General features: G+C 45.4%; 2 protein-coding genes across 4 annotated transcripts in view; one reads left to right on the forward strand and one right to left on the reverse strand.

Moving 5' to 3' along the window:
• Positions 1–2,022: 2,022 nt before the first annotated feature.
• Positions 2,023–11,658, reverse strand: DRC10 (dynein regulatory complex subunit 10). Of its 2 annotated transcripts, none has more exons than XM_084649576.1 (5): positions 11,498–11,658; positions 9,990–10,744; positions 5,276–5,509; positions 3,725–3,796; positions 2,023–2,490 (listed from the first exon to the last, which is right to left on the reverse strand). In XM_084649576.1, exons 2-5 carry the CDS (start codon positions 10,710–10,712, stop codon positions 2,218–2,220), a joined length of 1,302 nt encoding a protein of 433 aa, XP_084505702.1. In that variant the 5' UTR covers positions 10,713–10,744; positions 11,498–11,658; the 3' UTR covers positions 2,023–2,217. The 2 variants fall into 2 exon arrangements, with proteins under 2 accessions (XP_084505702.1, XP_084505703.1); XM_084649577.1 differs by having other exon boundaries at positions 2,283–2,490; positions 5,226–5,509.
• A 257-nt stretch (positions 11,659–11,915) lies between these two features.
• The window catches only part of TPCN1 (two pore segment channel 1), a 69,775-nt gene continuing 65,925 nt past the window's right edge, over positions 11,916–15,765 (forward strand). The window contains exons 1-2 of one of the 2 annotated variants that reach the window (XM_084649579.1): positions 11,916–11,980; positions 12,461–13,246. In XM_084649579.1, coding sequence (XP_084505705.1) covers positions 13,147–13,246 — 100 coding nt within the window. In that variant the 5' untranslated portion in view covers positions 11,916–11,980; positions 12,461–13,146. The other variant, XM_084649578.1, reaches the window with a different exon arrangement.

A 15,765-nucleotide genomic window follows, 5' to 3' on the forward strand; every position in this document is an offset into this window, starting at 1 on the left:
TTGTTTTGTGTTTCTCTGTGTTCTCTCTCAGTGAGGAACCAGGGCAGGAAAAATACATCTCCTAAAGCCATACCTAAACTAAGCATCTAAAATTACAAATTGTAAGTAATAAAAAAAAAAGTGTTAAATTATCATTTGTTTTAGCTTGTAAATTTTCCCTGTGCTAAAAGGGACATTTATCCCTGTTTTTTGTAACTTTAAAGTTTTGCCAAGAGGGAAATCCTCTGTGTTTTAAATCTAATTACCCTGTAAAGTTACCTTCCATTCTAATTTTACAAACGTGCTTTTTTACTTCTTTTTCTTTATAATAAAGTTCTGTTTTTTAAAAATCTAATTGGTTTTTAGTGTCCTAAAAACCCAAGGGTCTGGTCTGTGCTCACCTGGTTTACCTATTTGGTTGGTAAATTAGTCTCAAGCCTCCCCAGGAAAGGGGCTGAAGGGGCTTGGGGGGATATTTTAGGGAAACAAAAACTCCAAGTGGTCCTTTTCCTAAATCTTTGTCTAACTCACTTGGTGGTGGCAGCAGTACCCATCCAAAAACAAGGATGGATTTGTGCCTTGGGAAAGTTTTTAACCTAAGCTGGTCAAAATAAGCTCAGGGGGGTCTTTCATGTGGGTCCCCAGATCTGTATCCCAAAGTTCAAAGTGGAGAGGGAACCCTAACAGGAGCTGGCCTGGGCTCCACTGGCCTCTGCTCCCCCCGAAATAGAAGTCAAACTACTCCTATGCCCAAGGGTCCCCCCCTCCCCGACATAGAGCCCTGAGTCTCCCTCCTCACCTGGCTGGGCCATGGAGATTTTAACAGCATGTTGGGGGGTGCCTCAGAAAGAAAAAGGTTGACAGCCCCTGCGCTAGATAGCCTTGAGACAAACTACAAGGGAGCGAGGGTGCACGTGGGGGCTGAACGGAGACTAAAATCTCCCAGTAGAGGTGCAGGGGTGCAGATACACCTACCCAGAGGGACACTCATCTCGCAGAGCCATCATTACTGCAGAAAGTGAGTAACTTCCTCTTTTTCTTGTAACCATTCCTGACTTTTATGCCGCATTACTTGTGTTCACTTAAAATCTCTCTTTATAGTTAATAAACTTGTTTTACTGGTTTATCCTAAATCAGTGTGCTTGGAGAATTCCACCTGTGGTAACAAGATTTGTGCATACAATTTCTGTTAATAAAATGACAGACTTTATAGGAGCTTGTATTGTCCAGGCGAGGGCTGGGCAGTATAAGACGTACAGTTCTGGGCAAAGTCTGAGACTGGGAGCATGCTGGGGTCACCCTGCAGTGCAATTCTGGCTAGTGAAAGCCTGAGTGTGACTGGCAGGCTGCAATTGCACACACACATAGCTGGGAGTGACTTACATGCTAGAAGGGGTGTGTGAGCAATCCAGGAGTGCAGGCAACAATAGCAAAGCAGTGTAACACGACCCGCCGGATCGGCAGGTAGCGATTGATCCAGCGGGGATCGATTTATCGCATCTAGTCTAGACGCAATAAATCGACCCCCGACTGCTCTCCCGTCAACTCCTGTACTCCAGCGCCGCAAGAGGCAAAGGCAGAGTTGACTGGGGAGCAGCAGCAGTCGACTCACCGTAGTGAAGACATCCCGGTGAGTAGGTCTAAGTACGTCGACTTCAGCTATGTTATTCAAGTAGCTGAAGTTGCGTAACTTAGATCGATTTCCCCCCCACCCCCAGTGTAGACCAGAGCTAAAGGACACCACAAGTTAGAGGGCAGAGGTGACACAGCTACTACCTAGTCTAGATTGTACTTTGGATATGTCACATGGGACCATTGCTGGGGTCTGTACTGGGAGTGGTGCTGGGGTCAGTGAGAATTTTGCCATTAACCTCAGGAGGAACTGGAGTGGGCCCTAAGTGACTTGTACAAGGTTGCACAGTGCATGTGTGGTAGAGCTGGGGATGGAACCCAGGAGTCCCAGCTCCCAGTCCAGTGCCTTAACTACAAGATCATCCTTCTTCTCTTAAATTCAGACCAAAAGCAATTAAAATATCCCACCTGGAAGTCTAACATGTTGGCTGACATTTATTTATGACAGAATCATTTTTACATGCCAGATTTGTGTATATACAAACCATAGACATCCTGGAGAGGTTGTTTGTCTGGTTGAAGTGAAGACACCCTAGATAGCTGAGGTCCAAAGAGAAATGTCTACAATGCTGGGAAGAGAGAGCAAGGGGAAAGGATGGAACTAATTTATTTCTTGCTCTTCTTGCCTTTTCCCTTCTTCTTTCTCTTTGACTTTAACAGTGACCTGACCAAGTAGCCCTTCCAGAAGGCCTGAATGTGGATGGCAGCACGGACCATGATAGCCAGTTCCCTCTCAGCTCTTTCCTTCTTCTCTTGGGATAGCCTCCTCTCCTCCTTGATCTGGGAATACTCTTGTTCAAGCACAGCATACTTCTTCTTCAGCTCAGCAAGCTGGGCCTTCTCTTCAGTATAGACAGCATCGACTTCCTCATACTCAGTCTGGTAGGACAGCAAACACCAGACTTATAAATGACTTTCATAATATCACCCTACATTTAGTATAGGTAGCATTTTTCCAGAAGGGTTCCAAAGAGCTTTACAGACCCTATACGAATAGGGATTGTTTCATCCATCATAAATGCGTGCAGGGTCACTTGCAGCCCTTATTCTTTTCATCTCTTGGGATGGAATTTTCAAAGAGGTCTAAAAGGAGGTGCCCAACTCCAGTGGGAGCTGGGTTCCCAATTCCTTTAAGCTTCTTTAAAAACTGCAGGCATGGTTCCAATTGTTACCATCCATTGCCTTGCAGGCCAGGCAACAATACTCTCAACTTATTAAGCAACTTTTTATCTATGGTATAAACACAATCATCTGGATGATGGTGGTTTATTGTCATTATAACCCATCTGTAGGGATGAAAATAAGCAGTATGGAGATAGCCTGCTTGCATGACAGGGTAAGGGGAATCAGCAACATTTGTGTGTCAGACCTACCAACCCCAATTTATCAAATTCTGCCTCTGCTCTCATGATGATGGCTTCATGAGCAGCCAGGAACCAGCAGGGCTTGGTGCCACAAGCCATCATGTTCTGAGCTCATTTCTGCTTCCGATTACAAGGTTGACAAGGCAGGGACCTACTATTAAGGCCAATCAGCAACAATTTTCCAGGTCCCTCTCCTTAGGCCCTTGCTTTGCTGTTAACCAAGCACCCTGTCTTGATCTGGATAATGAAGCAAACATCCACTAAAATGCCAGGAACATGAGAGGAAATAGTGGATTCTGGGAGGAGTTAGGCAGTGTGGACGTGATTCTAAGACTGTTAAGCTTAATATGGAAGATAGACGATGGATTTGCTGTCACTCTCCAGACTCTGAACTACTTGACTAACAAGTTAGTAGAGATGTGGAAAGAGCACTTGGTTTGTACACTAGGTGGAGCCAGTAGGGCTGAGGAAACAAACATAACAATTCCATCCAACACACTGAGGAAACAATCATCCAGTGCTAGAACAGGATAGGATTTTGCAGCTGACATGACCCTTCTCAACAATGCCTATACAGCAGAGAGCAGCTGAACACAAAAGCAGGGCAGAAAAATGGTTACTTGCCTGATAGTAACTGTGGTTCTTCTTTGAAATGGCTTGTCTGGGTACATCACATGCACCCCTTGCATGGGATCCACATGGACAAGCCCTCTCGAAGAAGAACCAACTATCTTGACGACTGAGAGTACCTGTTTTTCTCCCATGTCAGCATCATATTTCTGGATCCAGTTCTCGATTTCCATCTCCACTTTGTATTTCTTCTAAAATAAATGACACAGGAAAAAATGACATTTACAGGCAGCTGAATATAGAAATATAACATGCAGTATGCTGGGATGAAAGGAGCTGTTCATTTGAATCCCAGCAGCTAGTATGCTTGTGATGCCTGCTCCTTTTGGAAAGGTTCTTCAGTCCAAGATGTCTTTGACTCTGGGCCTCTAATGGAGAGCAGACATCATTCACCTATAGAATATGGGCATGCTTGGTCTACAGCAAATGGCTGGGATTCAGTTGCAGCACAGAGAGACTATACTGACTATAATGATGGGTGCGGTTAAAATACAGAAATATTTTGGACTGTTGGAAAATGAGCTAAAAATGACTTAACCTCACTGTTTGGTGGAATCCTAGAGAGTTACTGAACGGTTTCCTTCAAGCTGATGGTACCTGCACTCTGTAGAACCGCTCAGATTTTAAGGCCAGAAGATTATCTAGTCTGACCTCCTGTATATTACAGGGCAGAGAATTTCACACAGTTAAGCTTACCCAGTCACTGTTGAGAGACCCAGTTCCCTATTTGACCACCACCTCTTCTGATGGATGGGATAAGAGCCAGGTTTTTGACAGGCCCTGATGACCAGCTCCTGCCTTCATGTGAGGTGGACTGGCCTATGACTGGTCCAAGTTCTTCACACATGAATTCCTCAATCCAATTAAAACATTGGTCATAGGAGAATAGAGCACATAGGAAGGGAAAGGAGACTTCAGTGGTGAGAAAGTGTGTTCTTTGTCTTCCCCTACTCTCTCAGCATGTATAATTGATTGAGCTGAGCAGCTTTTAACAGAAAGCAGAGAAATGACCTGCAGTGAATTTGAGCTGGATGACAACGCAGGCCTAATAATGGATGGGGCTGCTTGGATTTCATACTGCTTTGTAAACTTTCATTTGACACTGCCCCTACACTATAAAACCTTATTCTACCTTGGACTGTACAGTGTTTTGAAAGAGCTAGAGAAGATATATAACGTAAACATCCTTTAAGTAGATGTGTTCTGCCTGCAAATTGGTCTCTGCCCATTTGGACTGAGAACTGATTAGAAAAGAAAAGGTGACGTTTTTTAACGCTATAGATTTTTCCTGCACAATTCTGCCACTCTCCAGCAGGAACATTTTGGGACTATGAATTCTGACTGCTTCATTAACCTACTAGAGCACTATCTCACCTGTGCTATATATTGAAAGTGTTTTCAGAGGCAGGCTGGCATCCAGTATGTACATGTCTGGTGGGAGCTATAGGTGACTACGAATAAGACCCTTTGCTGGTGGGTTGCTGTGATGCTGCTTTCCAGTGAAATCAGTGGTATGTTAGATCATAGCTGATATGCTCAGCAGCACAGCAGATACATTCTGCCAGGAATGTCTGTTAGCAGTTAAGTGGTTAAGGTTAGCAGACAATATGAAGAACTCACAGCACTTTAACAGGTCTGCTTGCTTCTCTAGAACTCCCCTCCCTTGGTACCTTTCTGAGAGCCAGCTCTGAGTCTCTATTGTCTATGATGAGAACATTGAGCTGTGCTCTTAGCTGATGTATATCTTGCTGTATCTTGGCACACTTTCCCTGGGAACTTCGCAGCTCCCCTTTTTGGAGTTTCTCTGCTTCCTGCTTGGTGCGTTGGATGTGGCTTTCAGAGTACTTCTCCAGATGAAGTAAGTGGCTTTTGAGATCCTTGATTGCAGCATTCTTTTTCATAATCTAAACCCAGGAAAAAGAAGCACCATAAGGAACTGCAGGGTAGGTCAAGGGGTTTTCAGATCAAACCTACAGGAGAATTAAGGCTTAGTTACAAAGACACCAGTGTCCTAAAATAAGTAACTGCATTCCAGTGACAGTGAGCACATTGCATTTGCACAGAACTCTGAAATCATTACTGGTGCAACTCCCAATGACTTCAAAGGGAGCAGAGTTAGGCCAATACTGAGGCTCAGTCTACACTAGAGCTTACTACAGTCTAACTTACGTTGTTCAGGGGCGTGAACAATCCACACCCCTGAGCGATGTAAATTACACCATCCTAAGTGCTGGTGTGGACAAGCATAACTACCACCTCTCACAGAGGTGGATTTATTTTGCCAGTTGGAGAGTTCCCTCTGGTTGGCAATGAGTGTCTTCACCAGATGTTCTGCAGCTGCGCCGCTGTAGTGCTTCTAGTGTAGACAAGCGCTGAGTGAAATCCCCACCCTCACTGACTCTTTTGTTGGTAGTTTAGCAGACAGGCCAAGGAGTGAATGGGCAGCACTGAAGAACACTGGCTGTGCATCACAGGGAAGCTGGCACAGCTGCTATCCATGCTGGACATGATCCAAAGCCCTTTGAAGTCAGTGGAAAGACTCCTACTGAATTCAATGAGCTTGGGATCAGGCTTATTGTGCCTGTTCTGTGGCCAGACCGGGCAACTAGTCCTATTGGCTGTCTAGAACAGACGAAAATACATCACAGACAAGTGAAATGTATTTCCTTGCTAGCACTGGGCAAACTGCTAAACTGCACTTAAAAATCATGAGTGTATTGAATTACCAGCATGCCTGACCTGAGCTTGAAAATTAGAACCCATCCCCTGATGCCTCAGTTCCTCTGTAGATACCCCCCAAGTGCAAAAAAAGGATGATTATCTTGCCTGACCTACTGCCTTGCTAAGTACACTTTGTCCCCAATCATTCAATTGGACTATTTCCAGTGGACCTTGTGGCTTGTGCAGAGCCCCACTGAAGTTAATGGGGCTCTAAATGCACGCAGGGTCTGCGCACGTGGATCCGATTGCAGGATTGTAGCCTTAAATTGTAAAAGAAAAATAACTAGGTGCTACTCATAATAGATCCCTATCAAATCATCACAGAAATGTACCAATTCAAGCCCAAAAGCTACTCAGCTATGCTTCCCTGCAATGATGATAATGAAAAATCTGACCTATCACTTACCCCACAAATATATTTCTCACTCCAGATGAGTGGTTGGATATACTTTTGCAAGGCTCTATTAACAGATTACACTGGATGTCAGATCATTATGCTGGATTAATAGATTACGCTGGATCTTAACTGGTTTTGGTCTAATTAAAGACTACAAGAGTATTGCTATTTTTATTGTACTCTTAATTAATTTTAAGAGAAAGAGATTAAAATTACTTTTTAATTAATCCCTTCTCTGAGCAATGAGAATCATGAGTGCTGCATAATGAACATCCTCATGTCAAACAGCCTGGCTAGAATAGCTGCTCAATGTTCTTCCTCAGAGCTTGTGTATTTACCTTATATTTGGAAAGTCAAGCAGAAAGAGAAGTGATTTTGGTTGGCATGCACGTGTGTGTGTGTGTGTGTTGTCACCCACTGATTGGAATGCAGTAATGGACATTTAGATTGTGGTTTTAAATAGTCACTGTGGAAGTCTTTTGGACAGAAAGGAGTAATTTGGAAACTGCTCCCAGCATTAAAACAAACTAATATACATATATGTTCCAGAAGTTTAGTAGAAATGTTGGGATTTTTCTCCGAGGCCCTTTCCACTTGGTTCCCAAGAAATTAACTCAAATATGGACTCATCACTGAGGGTTTTTTTTAACTGACACACAGCAACACTACGCTGAAGTGATCAAGCTCAAATGCAGTGGGGTAGGTATGGAGGTTTACCACAGCTTCAAAGCACATAATAATAAATCACATTATACACATATTTGAAAACAAACTAACGAATGTGCATTACATTTGACATTGCATCATGATTTATAATTGGCTTACTAATTTTTGTAACCAGCCCCTGTACAGATCCAGAACTGCTAGTAAGCAAAGCTGCAGCTGTAACATAATGACAGGTTTCAGAGTAACAGCCGTGTTAGTCTGTATTCGCAAAAAGAAAAGGAGGACTTGTGGCACCTTAGAGACTAACCAATTTATTTGAGCATAAGCTTTCGTGAGCTACAGCTCACTTCATCGAAAGCTTATGCTCAAATAAATTGGTTAGTCTCTAAGGTGCCACAAGTCCTCCTTTTCTTTTTGCGAATACAGACTAACACGGCTGCTACTCTGAAACATGTTGTTTACAAGCCCACTTGTGAACTTATGCTTTGTCCATTGCTAATCTGTTTCCTTACTTCAGTTTTCTTTCATTGTTTATGCAAGGCCTACAAGATAGACTGGTACTTAGGGTTGCCAGGCATCCGTTTTTGACCGGAATGCCCGGTCAAAACGGGACTCTGGCGACTCCGGTCAGCACCGCTGACCAGGCTGTTAAAAGTGGTTGGTGGTGCAGAGGGGCTAAGACAGGCTCCCTCTGTCTCCCAGAAGAAGCTGGCATGTCCCTATGGCCCCTAGGTGCAGGGCTGATCAGGGAAGCTCCGTGCACTGCCCCCACCCCAAGCACTGGGTCTGCAGCATCAATTGGCTGGGAACCTGAGCCCGCTCCTGCACTCCGAACCTCTCGGCTCCAAGTCTGGAGCCCCCTCCTGCATCCCAAATCCCTCATCCCCGGCCCTACCCCACAGCCTGCACCCCCAGCCGGAGCCCTCACCCCCTCCCATACTCCAACCCCCTGCCCCAACCCGGAGCCCCCTCCTGGACCCTGAACCCCACATTTCTGGCCCTACCCTGGAGCCTGCACCCCCAGCTGGAGACCTCACCCCCTCCTGCACCCCAACTCCCTGCCCCAGTCCAGTGAAAGTGAGTGAGGGTGGAGGAGAGCGAGCGACGGAGGGAGGGGGGATGGAGTGAGTGGGGGTGGGGCCTCGGAGAAGGGGTGGGGTGGGGGCAGGGCCTCTGGGGAGGGCGGGGCAGGGCCTCTGGGGAGGGGTGGGCAGGGCAGGGCTGGGGCAGGGACTTTTGGTTTTGTGCGATTAGAAAGTTGGCAACCCTACCAATATCCCATATGAAAATGGAAATGACTAGTTAAATAATTAGGGAGGAAGGAATAGTTTGTGTATACGGTAACGATGGACTGGAAGTCAGGAGATCGGGGTTCTTGTCTTGGCTCTGCCCACCAACCTGTAGTGTAATCTGAGCCTCATTTTCCACAGCTGTAAAATGAAGAAACAATACTGCCTCAGAAGAAGATTGTGAGCCTTAGGGCCAGATTCTTGTAGGTATTTTGGGGAATACCCAGGGGTGAAAGTAACTTAAGGGACTTACCGGTACGCAGGACTGGGGTCCTGAGCAAGATTGGCGGGGGGAGCTCAACCAGAATGGGCAGCGGATTGGGCAGAAGGGGCGAGGCCTTTAAATCCCTGGGCCCTTTAAATCACCGCCAGAGCCCTGGGTCTCCTGGCTGCTGCCGCTACCCTGGGGCTCTGGCGGTGATTTAAAGGGCCCCAGGCTCTGCCTGCGTTAGCAACAGCCGGGAGACCCGGGCCCTTTAAATCACCGCCGGAACCCCATGGTAGTGGTAGTGGTGGCTGGGAGCCCCGGGGCTCTGGCGGCGATTTAAAGGGCCCGGGGCTCCGGCCGCTGCCAGGAGCCCAGGGCCTTTTTAAATTGCCAGTTGGGGAAGCTGCCTCCTGCCGGTACAGTTTACTTTCACCTGAATACCTTTGGGGATGTGGGCCTTAGTTCATTAATGTTCATGAGGTAGAGAGATACTATGATGAAGGCCATAGAAAATGCCTGTAATGAATATGTTAAATAGTGAATGTGGAGTCAGTATTAAAAATGGATTTTTTAAAACAGTTTTTTAGAACTGCCTGTCACTGTTTCACTATCCAGTTACAGGGAATGGTGCTAGTGCTTCTCAGTGAGAGCTGACATTATGGCCGTGACTACGAGGGGCCTTTGTGACTCCTTCTTTGCCACGGTGGCCAATTAGAAGATATAGACCACATATCAGCAGGCCACACGCTGGTTCCCTTATGGATTTGCACAATGCCCTTCCTTTAGCTATGGAATGGTTCAGACACATTGACTAACATGCTTGACTTCACTGTCACTTTAACTTCAATCGCAATTGAGCTGGCCAATGAAGATGGCATCAAAACATGCTAGAACCATGTTTGAAAGCCTCTATCTAAATATGCAGTGATTCATTTTAATTATATTTAGAATGTAACATCTATTTCTAATTCAGAAAATGTTTTAAGAAATATTTCAGCGACTTCCACTTTATGAGAGGCAACAGATTATATTTTAGTTTACTTGCCTTTCCTTCAATGATCTTCCCCTCTAGCCTGAAATGTTTAGTCTTACTACCACTGTACCTCATCGTCTCGACTCTGGATTGCCGCTGCAAGTTCTGTCTCTAAAGCTGCGATGGTTTCAGTGTTTTTCTTATCCCGGAGGGAGATTTCTTCCATGAATTGAATCTTTTCTTGTTCTTCTAAGGGACTAGTCAGGAGTTTCTCAAACAAGAATCCCCGGAACGCTGAAAGGTTTTTAATAAACATTTCAGCTGATAAATCCCTAGCATAGGCCTCATCTCTCACGGCTTGAGAAGCTAGCGGGTCAGCCTGAAAGAGTCTCAGAATATTTCTGATAGAGCTTTTTACAGCTTGCTGATGCAATTGAAGATGGTGGATTTGTTCCTCAGTTCCTACAAGGTCCCCTCTTCCATCTTCCTGCTTCAGGAGACCTTTGCTTTGAAGCTGGGTAAGTAGCGCTTCCATGTTGTTTGAAAGTTGCTCATGCTCCTTAAAGGTATCCATGAGCTCAGATCCCAGTATAGTGCTTAAGCCATCCAGAAATTCAGTAATGTGAGTGATCAGACTGATCAGTTCTATCTTAAAGATGGTCTCATCCAAAACAGATATGATCCTCTTCGTCTCAACAGTGGTAAGTTTTGAACGACCTGGATCCAAGAGCTTTAGGGGGCTTGTTTTGATCGCTGACTTTTTTGGAGTCTGACTGTTTCCCACGGAGGACTTGCTGCTTGAATCAGTAGACTCATACGGCAACTGAAGCATGGTAGCTACCTCTGTTGCCATGTTCTCAGCCAAATACTTACAAGTTGAGGGTTCTAAAGTGAAAGGGAGCAAAAATCTTCTATATGGGTAGAGTCACAGAGGACATCTCAATCAAACAACATCTAGATCCCCCCAGTGCTTCAACTGCATGCTCTTCTTTTGCAAAACTTATCTTAAAAAAAGTTTGATTTCAGCATTAGCAACACAATATAATTTGGTAAAAATTGAGAATGTTACATTATAGTGGAGCTGTCTCTAGGTTTAAAAGCACATTCAGGATATTGGATCCTTACACCTAAGACAGCCTGTCTCTGTGTTGGAGGTGAAGCTGTATGTTAAGCCTCGGTGGCACTGAGACAGAGTGATGAGCTATTTGTTCCCCGTGCTGAAAGGTGGAGGGAAAGCTCCTGAGAAGAGACTGGGATGGTGGTGGGGATCCCTGGTTTCTAGGAGATGGGGGGAAGCTCTTCAGTCTCTCGGAGTCTGGATAAAGAGGCTCCCCTGGTCTCTCTGAAGGTGGGTTGAACAGGGGCTTGACTTTCTGAGCACATGGCCAAGTTGGGCTGTGTGTGGGTCTCTCTTGGGGGGGCGCTGGCCTCTCTGGGGGTGGGATCAGACTGTGGCGAGGGGCTCCCCAGTCTCTTTGGAGAGGGAAGCGGGAGAAGGGTGAAAGGGCTTCCCTGTCCTCCTGGGGGTCCCTCAAGGAGCGGGGGGGAGGCTCCCCGGTCTCTGGGGGGGTCGGGCTGGGGATAAGAGGCTTCGGTTGGGGGCCGGGCTCCCCATCTCCCGGGGGAGGTTCTGCTCACATCAAAGCTGCCGCCGCCGCCGCCTCCCTTCCCATCTGTTTTCAGCGTGTCTCTGTTGCTATGTTACCCATTCCCTAACCTTTAACCCCGAACACAGAAGGTGGGGACAGATCCTTACGGATTCTCTCCCCCCTCCGTAACCAATCGCCGCCCTTGCTAGGCACGCTTAGTCCCGCCCCTTCCTTCTCCAGAGAAAGGCGGGGTCTCCAGTATGTGCCTAGCCTTCTGACCAATCAAAAACATCACCGCTCACCTCTACTTTGATGGGCGAGACCTCCGTCCAATGGGAGGACAAAAAGGGAGAAACCCGGATCCCCTTCCATGCACCGCGACAGTTGAAGGGCGGGGCAGAGAGGGCGCCAAGGGGCGATTGGCGGCTCTCTGGGATGAGGGAGCTATCAGAAGGCAGCCTGACGGGTGGCGGCCAATGGGCGGTGCCGGTGGGCGGGGCTCGGCTCGGCTCTCAGTCAGCGGCTGAGTGAGGCGAGTTGTCGCAGCGGCTGGGGGTAGTTTGGCGGGTTCGGTTCTGTCGCTGGACTCGCCGGCTGACGCTCGGGGCTCCCCGGGCGGCGGGGGCGTGAAGCTTGGCTCCCACGCGCGGGGCTCGCTTGGGCTGGGCGCGGCGTGAAAAGTGCACAAGGGTCGCCGGGGACGCGCGGGGAGGGCGTCGCTGAGGAGGGGCTCCCGCCAGGTGTGTGTGTGTGTGTGTGTGTGTGACGGGGGGGGGGGGCCCTGTAGGGCGCGTGCAGGGCGCGTGCAGGGCGCGAGGGAGTTGCTGGGGCTGGTGCGGAGTCAGCTCGGTGGAGGTGATCCCTGTGACTCTCCTCGGCAAGGTGCAAAGTAGCACACCCCACCCCCCGTACCGTGCTGCTGTACAGCTACCCGGAAATGCACATTTGCACTTTTTGTCCTGGGAACATGTTACTGTTTGTGTGAGCTGACCCGGCCTTTCCTCTCCCGCAGCCCCAGCCGTCACTGACTTACCCGCAGCCTCAAAAAAAGAAACAAACCGTAACAACGTTGAGGGGCGGCATCATTAGTAAGGCACTTTTAGGGTAACTTCTGGATTCTTCTTAGGAGTTCACAAGTGTTGTAGTAGAGGAAAAGTGTGCGTGCACACTCATCGGACTCCAGTTTTCCCATTCCCCCCTTGGAGTTCAGAGCTTTGAGATGGAAGAACAGAAAAGTTTTGGATTTGAAGCCATGTGTGACAGTGTTATATTAACTATATATATGTAGCTCCTGCCTATTCTTTATTATTAATAAACATTGTGGGATTCACCTAGAATTATTTTCCTTCTGCTCTAAATTAAATCATGAGTATTGCAGCTAAGATCATGAGTATTGTGGTTACGGATAAGTAGCTCAAGTTAGATAAAGTTTTTTTGTTTTAATAGCCAGTGGCTGGATATAAGCTTATGTTGTTAGTGCATTTACTGTTCTGCACCACTCTTTGGAAACAGCTTGATAGATTCTTTTTGGCCTGAGATCCCCTGGAAATGGGTGTATCTTTCTACATATTTTTAAGTCTAGAAGATGCACCTGATGGAGGACTTTCTGAGGAATATTTTTGACAAAGTGTTTTTGAAAGGTGAACTACAAAAGACATTATTTAAAGTTCTTGGAAGAGGAGCCTGAAAGGAAATAGAATGGATGATGACGTTCCCCTCATTCTCACTTTGGATGAGAGTGGAAGCAACACTTCAACACCCAACGAGCAGCTGGATCGGGAGGACCTGCCTAATGAAAGTAAGACCACTTTATGTTTCTTTGGAGCACACAGTTTATTTTCAGTTAGCTGCTGTAATTGTGGTTTGAGGGGTAGGTCTCCCACCCCCCTCTCCCCCATCCATAGCGGTTGCTCTGTATTCTTCCTTCTGGAACCTGAAATCTTACCAAAAAAATTAATCACTCGCAGTATTAGGAGTAGCCTCAAAGAAACCTATTAGGAAATTTTTTATTGTTTACTCAAAACTCTCAGAACTTTAGTGAATGTCTTGGGTGATCAAGGAGTAGATTTGGCTTTATATGAGTCTGTGTGTCATGCAGCCTTTGATACTTTCAGGTAATAAATTGGGACTTTCTTGCCCATAAAATGAAGTTTCCATTTCCATATCTCTGCTCCAGAGTCATGCCTTTTCTTGGCACTCACACGATGTGCTATGCCATTGGACCAGGCTGACACAAAGCAGTTACAATCATGTCATTTGACGTTTGCCCAGGAACATAAGGTCCTCATCTGTAGCTGCTGTCTTTATTTTTCACTCTTTTGGTTCCAGTCAGGAAATGGATACCTCTTGATGCACTAAGGAACCTAAATAAAGGATTTAGGAAGCATCTTATCTTAACCATCTAATACATTTTTGAATAAAAATTAGCTCTCTCCCAATTAGCCACAGTTATTTGGTAGCTTAATTGGTTTATGACAGGAAGAAAGAAAAACAACTCACAAAGTCATCACTGTGTATTTAATTTCCTGCTATCTTTAAGCTCTCTTTCATTGTGAGGTGACATCTCCTGTTCCTACATACTTAATCACGACTAACTTTTTTCTCAAATTTCCTATCACCAAATTTATTTCAACAATCATTCCCATTAAATAAAGAAATGTCTTTTGACTTCCACATGAATCCAGGAGGCTGAACAAGTTTTGAGATGCCTCTTCTACTTCTACTTGCAGTTCAAATAAAGAAATTAATCAGACCAAATAATTGTACTCATAGCTGGGGACCCAGTATTCTAAGCTGTAACAATTTTTTAGTCCCTGGCTTGCAGTCACATCTGTTCCCTTAATTTCCTCTTCCTTTACTCTCCTGAACTCTAACCCTCTGTTCCTGAGTGCATTTTGAGATTTCTTCTTTGGCTAGGCTGCTTGAGTTTTCTTTCTGTAAATCTTGCTTCATTCCTGCTTTGCACAGGTCTGTTGTCGCCACTTAAATTTACTTCCCTGGTTGTTTTTGTTTTGTTTTTTTTTGCGGGGGAGAGGGGTTGAGTTTTTTTTTTATTTTTTTTAAATAGAGGAGATAATGCTGCTTCTGCCTTTTGGCTTGTTTGTATCCCTTCCTGTGACTGACTCCTTTTTTTTGTTTGTTTTTTGTTTTCTCTGGCAGAAGAAAGTATGTATCTGTGGGTCTTAGTGTTAGTTTAAAACCAATAATACTGGAACAAAGCAAAAAATTGAGAATAAGCATTTTATATTAAATAAAAAAATGAAGATACCCCATATTTAATTTTTAAGTGTATAAAACTTTAGGGATGAGTTCTGTGGAACCTACAGGTCCCCCACTCTTCCTGAGAGCTCATACTGTTGTGCTTTAGATGAGACCAATTTTTTTATATTAAAGAAAAACTATTTTAAATTGATTAAAAATAGATAAAATTGATCCATAATTTGCTTTAAAAGCAAACATTAATGCTCCATTCTTGCTATCTGTAGTATGTGCATGGGCTTCTGTACCCATGCAGAATCCCATGAAGTCAGTTGGACTCCACATCCTGATTGCAGAGTCTGCGCACTATCGCTTATAGGATCAAGACCTAAGGCATAAAGTCCATGAAGGGCTTGAAAAGTCTGTTTAACCCTGGCAAGTGGGAAGCTTAACTTGATGAGGGAAGGGACTTACATCATCATTTACTGCAGAAAATTTGGTTTTCATTAAAAAAAAATTCTAGCCCCTATGACTGCAAAGAGAATTGTGAAATATGATATAGTCTGGTTTCTCTGAGTCTACAGACTACTCTAGTACCTGCCTTTGCTGCTGCTCAGCTTTTTCCAGTGAGTAGGCCAGTGAAATCAATAACACTAGTTAGTTTCACAGCTGTTCTTCAGAACCCTGTTGATAACTCTAAAGTTGACTAGATATGTCTGTTTCACTTTATGGATGCTTGGGGAAAGCTGTGAGTAGAAGCAATCACTATTCACAGGGAAAGAGGACCAAAAAAAGGAAAGAGGTCTTTTGTTTCCCTCCTTGTTTTCTGCTCCCTGCTTTCTTTTCAGTCTCTGTCCACCTCCATGAGTGAATTTAGTTCTAGCAACTTTAGCAAAACTAATAGAATTCTGAGGAATTGCATGACAGGGCCTACTTGTCATTGATTCTGATCTCAGATTTCTAAGGGCCTGTCTGTAGTGTAAATACAACCATGTTGGGGGGCTCAATTACTTTATAGTTTGTCTTTCAAAACAGTGGTTCTCAGCCTCTTCTAAATTGGGACTGTCCCATACAATGTAGACAGTAGTCCTGGACGTTCCCACTAACTCAGTGGTTCTC

The sequence above is a fragment of the Lepidochelys olivacea genome, assembly GCF_965140295.1.
Source record: "Lepidochelys olivacea isolate rLepOli2 genome assembly, chromosome: 15".
NCBI lineage: Eukaryota > Metazoa > Chordata > Testudines > Cheloniidae > Lepidochelys > Lepidochelys olivacea.